At 35.0% G+C, this 9,527-nt stretch overlaps 1 protein-coding gene across 1 annotated transcript; it reads right to left on the bottom strand.

The window, feature by feature from the left end:
- Positions 1-462: 462 nt before the first annotated feature.
- Positions 463-9,420, bottom strand: LOC138123306 (probable chitinase 10). Its single transcript, XM_069037945.1, has 12 exons — positions 9,263-9,420; positions 8,819-9,207; positions 8,639-8,757; positions 8,307-8,586; positions 8,132-8,248; positions 7,951-8,077; positions 2,169-2,318; positions 1,946-2,116; positions 1,677-1,894; positions 1,154-1,588; positions 712-828; positions 463-655 (listed from the first exon to the last, which is right to left on the bottom strand). The coding sequence occupies exons 1-12, from the start codon at positions 9,330-9,332 to the stop codon at positions 533-535; spliced, it is 2,316 nt and encodes a 771-aa protein (XP_068894046.1). The 5' UTR covers positions 9,333-9,420; the 3' UTR covers positions 463-532.
- Positions 9,421-9,527: the final 107 nt, after the last annotated feature.

The following is a 9,527-nucleotide window of genomic DNA, read 5'->3' as shown; positions in this document are numbered from 1 at the left end:
TCAGTTACCTTCTGGTCTGTTTTTTCGATGGATTGCTTGCGGAAATACTCGTACACCTGCAAAATTAACTTTTTTGATTGGTCGTTAAACCTTTTCACCATTTTAACGATTTATTATTACCACTTTCAACAAAATGTCTGAATTTGACAGTTGATTTTAAATTTTCAAAAATTGTCATGATTACCGAATTATTTGGATCTAGCACCGATATACGTATTTTCTAGTTCTTTTCTGTTTCATCCAAAGTCTTTAAGTTAGAAAAAGATAGTTTACTGACTTGGGGTGTTACATGGACTATAGGACTCTTCTGTCTACCGAAATTTTTATCTGTGTCTGTCATACCAATATTTTTTTTTCTGGATCTTACTGGGGTTATCGAAATAATAAATAGATATGTTGAAATTAATAAAATGCAACAACTTGTAGAATTAAAGGATCATCCATGGAAAAATATCTTTCACATTTTTCTAATAAGTATTCGTTTATTTCAATCAATAAATTGTTAACAAAGAAAAGTAGTTATTCTTTGCTTTTACAGATTATCTTTTATCGCATTAAGTAATTGGTTTTTGGTCCCACAGTATCCAAGAAAATCATCCATGTCAACAGTCCAGACCATCACTCCAGCCAAATTATGATCTTTTGCAAATTGAACCTACAATTACAAAAAAAAGAATGTCAAAAAAACTTAAAAAATAACAAATGATTTACTTTCAGTGCAATTGATTCGTCGTCGTCATAACCGATCCACTGGTCCCCCTTGTACTTGTATGGAACCTTTTGCTGATCATCAAACTTCCTCTCCCAGTCACTCGTCAACTCACAAACCTGCAAGCGCCCAATATCGTGACAACAATCTAATTAATTTCTTTTTTGTTCGACACTGTCAGAATTTGAGAATTTTCTCCTGTGTGAACGGATTTTGATAAATGTCACAACTTGTCAAAACGAAACTTCAAGCTAATATTACAGATTTTAAGCGATTTGGAGCCTTTAAGGGGCTGTCGAACAAAAAAACGTTGTATTCAACTTGTTCGTGTGTAAATTGGGCCTTTTTGGCACTCGTGGGCTTTTAAAACGAAATGGCCCACTCGTATCAAAAAAACCTAATTTACACAGGAACTCATTAAATAAACTATTATTATTTTATCACCTCATTGTACCCCATAATGCCGTACCCTTTGGTATAAGGCCCCGACATTCCAGCATCCACGACAGGAGCCCCAAGATCGTGCTCATTAGGATCGGCTAGCTGGAAAGTGTGTCCGTAGAAGGCCAAACCAATGGTAAGTTTTGCGGGATCGGCACCTTCATTAAGCCAGTTGACAACAGTCGAGTTGACATTCTCGTATTCTTTTTGCCATGCACTGTCAGAGTCGCCCCAGTAGAGTGGAGAGTTCTCGGCAGCGATGCCGCCTCCGGGGATGTGGAAGTCGTAGGTCATTAGATTGATAACGTCGACATTTTCAGACATTCCGGGAATGTCATAAGCGTCATCGATGGGAATGGCGGAAACTGCGATTGTGAGAATGTAGCCACCGGGTTGGAAAGCTGTTTTCAGTTCTTTCAGAAGAGTTACGAAATTTTCCTGAAAGTGAGTAAAACAATTTAAAATGTCTCGTGGTTTATGAATGTTTTTATAAAACAAAGATGAAAGATTTCTTAAGAAATTTTACCTTATCTTTAGCTTCTGGATACTCCCAGTCGATGTCCAACCCATTGAACCCATATTGATCGAAAAATTCGAAACAACTAGCGATCAGATTTGCTCTAAGCTCTGCAGATGCAGCAATCGGGGACAAGATAGCGTTTCCAGCGTTCCAACCCCCGATGCTGATTATGGTTTTCAAATCTGGATTGATCTCTTTCAGAGCCTCGACTCCTGCGAAGTTTCCTAAAAATTTTCATTTACAACACTCTTAAAATATTTACTGTGACTCCTTACCTTTCTCGATGTCACCCCATTCGTCTATGATTTGCAGGCTTCCATTCGGGAAGACTCCCAAGAAGGCGTAGTTAATGTGAGTGCAGATGCTTGCGTCGATGTCTTCAGCATGAAAAACTCCTTTGTCCGGTCGGTAAATCGCCCAGTTGGCATAGTAGCAAATTACTTTGTCTAAAAACTTTTTTGTTTGGATAATCATTAGTACAATTGAGTTGGAATATACCTGTGGCAGCGTGACAATAGTGGACCAGGAAGCACAACCCCAAGAGCAAAATCAAGTACTTTGGAAACATCTTGCAAGGTTTGCGGATGTGGTGCAGGCGAAAGTAAAGATTTGCCAAATTGGAGATAAGTTTATAGTAAAACAGTGATAATTATCTGAACGATAATGTCAATCAAGTGGATTAAATGTCCATTCTGTGTAAAGTTTTTGTTATTTACTTCTATACCGCTGCAATTAGAATCGAGTGTTTACCTCTTCAGTAAGTTCTTGGAAACAAATGATTATTATTGTTTTAATCAACTTAAATAGGTTTGAAAACATCTACTGAGTGTTTTGTTATTCAAGAAAAAACAAATGCTAATTAAGATTTTATTTGAACCAAAATAAATAGTTTTCTCTTAATTAAAATGTTAAAAAAATTTATGGTATGAGAACTACATACAGGTTGCTAAAAAGTATGGATACAGCTATATATTTTCAGAACGGTTTAGCAGAGCTCATTGAAATTCGGTACACAGTTAGAAGTGTTGAAATTCTATCATTGGACATTTTTTTGAATTTTCTAATAGTATATTATGACACAAGTTTATAAGGAAGCCTTTAAAGCACGCGCGACGAGTTTAAGAGCACGACGCGTAGCGGAGTCCTTTTAACGTCGCAAGTGCTTTAAAGGCCCTTATAAACGTGTATCATACGCTATTTTTTATTATACCTGCACTGCAATCTCAAAATTATAACAAAAAAAGTAAATTGAAATACCTTATCTGAACAAATCTGTGTCATTAATCGTTGATATAGAAATGGTCAATTGTTGATGTTTTGTTGCTATTATAAATTTTCTATAAATGTCTATTTATCATTGTTCAAAATGTAGGTGAATTTGTTGTTACCTAAGCAACCCTTAAAGCTTTAGTGTTTTAATGGCCCTTTTTCGCACGCATTTTAGTGTCAAAACAGGGATTATGATTCAGGTATAATAAAAAATCATTTATTTTGAAGGTACAAGGCTAACATAACTTTTTTTAAATAGCACTGGGGTCAAATTTAATATCTTTAAAAAGAGTATTGTTTTGTCAATTCAGCGATGTAACACATGCATATCTTATTTTAATCTAAACCTTATAAAAAATTATCGAATTAATAAAATTTGAAAAAATCTAACTTTGGAAATGTTGTCTTTATTTATCGTTAGTTCTTTGCCATCTGTATTTTGATCAAAAAATATATGAAAGGTAATAATAAGTGTAAAAAGTAGACATTTAACCGAAACAGAATACATTTTAATAAAGAAAAAATAAAAAGTTTAAACGCAAAATACATACATTTTACGCTACAAAAGATTTTCAAAATGGTAGCGATGTGGGTGTGTGTTACATCATTGAATTCACAAAAAATACTCTTTTTAAAAATATTAAATTTGAGCCCTCTTTTTAGCCATGACAGTGGAATCGAATGTCGATGGGCTGCAGCATATTTGGCGCGTATTTAAATGAAAATTAAATAGTAAGTAGTTTATTTAATGAGTTCGTGTGTAAATTGGGTTTTTTCGGCAGGAGTGGGCCATTTTAAAACGCGAGTGAAACGAGCGTTTTAAAGACCCACGAGTGCCAAAAAAGGCCCAAACATTTTTGTTGTTGCTCTAAGTTACTCAGAAAATCTTAATTAACACTTTGAAAAATGATTAACAATAAATAATTCAAAATGACAAGAGTGAGCTGTCAAATGTCAAATTTAGAAATGCAGAAGAGGCGGCAAATCCATACGTATACCTACCGTAAATCACAGCCGATTAGTAGGTAATGAATATTATAATAACTAAAGCTCGGATTATATGCACTAAAAAATGAAGAAAATATGTGCCTATACAGGGTGTTTCTGAAATACGTGTGTTAATTTTAAGCAGTGAAAGAACTCGCGAATTTATGAAATTTTTCTCTATAACATTTTGTAAAATTCGTAAAAGTATTCCAAATTTTTTTGCCCCACAATTTTTACCAAACGAGTCGTTTTGTGTGATTAACTAATTTCTATTTTTTGTAACCATGAGAATCTAAATTCTGATTACTTATTTTTTTCTATAACAATGGAACTTTTTAACAAAGCTCTGTTTCTATCACAACAGAAAATTTTCGCCCTTACCCATAGGCGGGTATACACTTTGATGGTTAGTTTATTCCAAATTTTAAATCAATTTGTATTGCTTTTTCGTAAAAATGTTATAGAGAAAAGTTCCATGATTTGGCGCCTTCTTCCACTGGTTAAAATTAACACACGTATTTCAGAAACACGCTTTTTAGCTAAAAATGCACAAATATGCAAAAAATATGCATAAACATGCTATAATATGCTCTATCACTTTTATAAAAAAAGACAATTTTCAAAAGGATATGACTGGAGAGCCGAAGGCGAGCCAGTCACCTTCTGAAGCCAGTAAAACCCGTTACCATGCGTGTAGTGTTGAATATTTTATTTGTTCCTCACTTGTAAATAGTTATACAAACTATTAAAAATTCCAGTATTTGAAAAAAAATCGTATGAGCTTTACACGTATTGCTTTGGAAACGCACATCACTCATATGAGCACGCGTGTAAAATTTTACATGCTTGCTAGTATCATTTTACATGCTAGCCAGTTAAGAGACATTTTTAAGGCGAATACTTGATAAACTGATGTTTACAAGTAGGGAACAATAGTTATTTATGTATTAAGAGCGTAAGAGGGCTTTTATGGCCTGAGGTGTGATTTTGAGCCCGAGTGATAACGAGGGCTAAAAACACGCTGAAGGCCATAAAAGCCAGTTCACGCCCGCAGTACATACACTATTTTATGCACGATTAAGACCTAACACCCTAACATTTAACAAAAATTAATAAATAAACGTCTGCTCACACCACGGGATGTTTGCATCGCGTGCTCCCGTCAAATTTTTAGTTTTGCGCGTAACCTTGGAAACAGTGAAAACACCCGTAGCCATTATGCCAATTGCAATTTTCGGTTATAAATTCATTAACGAAATGATAAACGAGGATGAGAAAGCGGCAGAAATGAGTGTCCAGTATCGAGTAATCCCCATTCGGGATTAGGTAATTTAAGTTAAGTGGCAACTTTTTTCCTAATTTCACCAAAAATGTTTTTGACTTTTATTTGACATATCTTTATGGCCCACGGGCATAAAGTGATCCGTGAGCCATAAAGAGACGTTTATGTCAAGAAAATTTGTGCATAACTGTCAAATTATAATATAATCGTGCATAAATAAAATTATTTGCTTGGATATTTTGGGAGGTACTCGTATCTATACAGTTGGTACAAATTTGGGCAAACTGTTCTGCAGCTAAAACAACAGGGCTAATAAGAATAGTATCAATTCTTTAAACACTGTGTATATCTACTTATTATATTTACTACAAAGATTCTTTATCTGATACTTTTACAAAGGGTTCGGCCTATCTGAAACAAATAAAATGCATTAAGTAGTTAAAACCTAAGTATCGGTTGATTTTACTGACAAACAAATACTTGAAATTTCAAAAGAGGTTAATGAGTAAGAAAATAATTTTGGAAACTTTGTCGACAGTTTTATTTTTGTGACACACTTGAGGATGTACTTGTCGTTGATAACTGGACCTGTATTCTGAAATAGACGTGTCGAAATAATAAAATATTTTGGAAAATGTGTTTATTTTTTATTTAAGTTTAATATTTTAGTTCATGAGGAGAGGTTGGTTAATTGCTAAATAGTAAATAAGATAAGTAAATTGTGGAGAATTAAGAGTACATACAGGTGTCCCAGAGTTGCGAAAAAGCTCCATAACTTGTTTGTTATTAAAGATATCAACTTTTACTTTTTTCTAGATGATATCTACGCTTCTACTGCACATTCGGAAAATATTGCGGTATATATACAGGGTGTCTCGATATTATAAAAACACTAAAGTTATGTTTTTTTAAACGGAACCTAAAAAAAAAACTCTGTTTGTGAGGCCGATGCAGCTAAGCCATAAAACGACCGAAGCGCTGACAGATTCCAGTGCGTCCAAAACATTTCATGAATAATTAATTATTAGCAGAAGAATTAATATTTCTAAGAAGATGAACTTTTTGGATTTCCTGCTCTAAAGTAATATCCCTTACCTAGCATGTTACAAACATCATGTTTTCTCACTTTTACGCCCGCACACAGCTTTCAGAACGAGGATGGCCAGTTGGTTAACGTAAGCCGAGCGCAGTATCTTCCCGACAAAAGAAATTTGCATATGCGTGTGTTAAGCGGTGATTATTATTGATTTATGACAACCCAGTTTTACGACTTATTTGCAACAATATCAAAAACCGACTTTACCCAGTTTGATTTTATTTTTGAATTCTATGCTAAATTATGAATCAAATTTATACAGGTCGTTTTTACTTACGTATTTGCCATCGTTTTTGATCAGTGGCGCTTTTTTTTACCAGAATTTCGAATTGCAGGGGTCCCTTCGAAAATTCGTACCTTCCAAATCGTTGCACATAAATTAAAATGATTGACGCTGTTTGATTTCTGAATATTTGCCGCATCTGCTGAGTGTTTACTTAACAACCTGCTCAGTCGCATATGCCTATTGCCTATTTTTTAAACATAACGAAATAGAAATGTCAAAAACTCATTTTTTTCAAATGGCACCCCGTATTTATTATTGCACTGGTCGAAAGCTTTTTTGACAAGCTTTTGAACAATATAAGGTTTGTATAGTCGAATCTGAAAATCTAGGGTGCTATCCTAAAATCGCTAAATTTGGTACAATTTTTCCGTTAAAAAGACAATACAAAAATCTAGTAGGCCTAACAAAAGATAATCACACAATATGGTCACTCCATAAAGATGAATCAACCAACAAAACAGTGCTTAACAATTAAACATTTAATTATTTTAGTGAAAATAGTAAAAATTGATATCTTTAATAACAAACAAGTTATGGAGCTTTTTCGCAACTCTGGGACACGCTGTATAAGTTAATATATAAATATAAATTTTTATTATTCAATCGACAAACAATAAAAATCTAAAATAAGTGATAAAATTAGAGAAATTCTTCAATGAGCATATAATAGTGGCTATTATTCAAGAGGATGAAAATTTCAACACGAGCCGTAGGCGAGTGAATAATAGCCATTATACGAGAGTTGAAGACTATAGTTTCTCCACGACTATACCAAGAAAAAATAATTTTCGAAAAATGATTTTAATTTGACTTTTTTAATATTTGACTATTAAAATTGTCGGTGATAGAATGTAATAATAATACGAGGGATGTGATTTGTCGACAGCCGTCGATTTCAGAATATTCTAATACGGGGCGTGGAATTCTTTCACTGAATATCCAACAAGAATCGATTCATTCTTTAATAGTCGTGGAGAAAAACTACTCTTGTTTCACATTCATATTATAATAAAAAAAAAGACAACAAAATAAATACATAATTAATTTGAATAAACTAATTTCTAGACGAATTATTGGTTTGCTGATTAGATTATTTTGACAGTTTAAAGACGACATTAGTCATACCATAGTTAATCTTATCACGTATCAATTTTTTGCAGATTGAAAAGTTTATTTTTAAATACTATTGTTTTTTTGTAAGAAACATATATTTGTATAATTCCTTCCTTTATAATAAGTCAATGACACTAAACTAATTGTAGTAGAAGATAAGTTAAAAATTTAAATAAAAACCGTAAATTTTATTTAAAACATTTAATGAAACACGTGGTTACAAGATTTTTAAGAAATCATCTTATCTAAGCCGAAAGGTTGTCTTTGATGGCTTGAAGTAGAGGATCGTGTACACCGCAGGTGGAAAGAAAATCGTCAGTGTCAATGGACCAAACAGCAACACCAGCCAATCCATTATCAACAGCAAACTTGGTCTACAAAACACAAAAATATTTTTCTTTGTTGATAAATAATTTCTTAAACTTCACCTTCAAACCAATGGACTCAGCATCATCATAGCTGACCCAGTTGCTACCATCATATTTGTATGGTACTTGGGCGTCATCTACCCAAACTCTGGTCCAGTCATCGTAGAATTCGCAAATCTGCAACAGTACCATCATTAGAATTTCCGTCTTTCGCATCATTCAAATCAGTAGGTACTTCATTGTAGCCCAAGACTCCAGGACTTTGAGTGTAGGGACCGCCGATTCCGGTAGTGGCTGGTGCTCCAACTTCGTGGTTGCTTTCGGAGGCAAGGGAGTAAGAATGTCCGTAGAACGGTACGCTGATGGTGAGTTTTGAAGCGTCAACTCCGGCGTCCAACCAGGCAACAACAGAAGTGTTGACACTTGACGAGCCGTAGAGCGGGGAGTTCAAACCGGTAACTGTTTCACCAGCTGTGTGGAAGTCGTAAGTCATCAAGTTGATCAAATCCACTGTGCTGTATGACAAAATGTAATAAAATTGAATGCAGCATTTGAATTTGTGTTTACTCTGAGATTGCTGGTACGTCGTAGGAAGAGAGGGGTGTGGAGGAGGTGGTAACGGTGATCAGGTAGCCGCTAGCGTCGAAAGCGGTTCGCATTTCTTGGAGGAGTTTAACGAAGTTGGCCTAATTCAAAAAAAAAAAAAATAGTTTCTTAATTCTACGTATTCTTTCTTTTTGGTCATACCTTGTCGCTGTTGACGGGATACTCCCAGTCGATATCGATCCCATCGTAACCCCACTGATTGAAGAAGGCAATGCAACTCTGAATCAAGCTGGCTCGAAGTACCGACGAAGCAGCCACTCCATTAAGGATGGCGTTTCCGGCGTTCCAACCTCCAATACTGACGAGAACCTTCAAGTCTGGATTTTGTGATTTGAGAGCTTCGACGTTTTGCAAACCACCCAAATCGACCTCGTTCCAAGAGTCGAGAATTGCCAGAGTACCATCAGCATTTACTCCCAAGAAGGCGTAGTTGACATGGGTGCATAGACTGGGGTCGATGTTCGTCGGCTTGAAGGAACCGTCACCGTTTCTGTAACCAGCCCAGCTGGCGAAGAAGCAGATGATTTTATCTGTAAAACCGAGCAGTAGATGAAAATATTAGAGATATTAGGTGAGAGTGAGTACCTGTCGCAGCGTTGGTGTGGTGGACGGTGGCCAATACGGCTGAGAAGAAGAGGAGAGTTTTTAGCAACATTTTCGGTTGGTTGAAGAGGACTACTGGCTAAGCGTATGAAAGTAGGTCTTTATATAGGAAATAGATGAATGAATTTATCTACAGATAATCAAATAGCGTCAAAACAAAATCGTTTCTGTCATCGATTGTTGCTAAATCTGGGAACAAAATACAGATATGATTGAAATTATCTTTGTTTGTTTGGAAGCAATGATG

This window comes from Tenebrio molitor, chromosome 2 (assembly GCF_963966145.1).
Source record: "Tenebrio molitor chromosome 2, icTenMoli1.1, whole genome shotgun sequence".
Taxonomy (NCBI): Eukaryota; Metazoa; Arthropoda; class Insecta; order Coleoptera; family Tenebrionidae; genus Tenebrio; species Tenebrio molitor.
This window is presented reverse-complemented; position numbering and strand designations above follow the sequence as displayed.

Bases quoted from the DNA above. Each gene is read 5' to 3' on its own strand.
- LOC138123306 (XM_069037945.1), bottom strand. From the start codon at position 9,332: ATGTTGCTAAAAACTCTCCTCTTCTTCTCAGCCGTATTGGCCACCGTC. The intron at 2,319-7,950 runs AGATAAGATGAT...CGTTCAGATAAT, and splicing joins CAAAGACAACCTTTCGGCTT to TATCACTGTTTTACTATAAA. The intron at 1,895-1,945 runs GTAAGGAGTCAC...GAAAATTTTTAG, and splicing joins ATGGGGTGACATCGAGAAAG to GAAACTTCGCAGGAGTCGAG.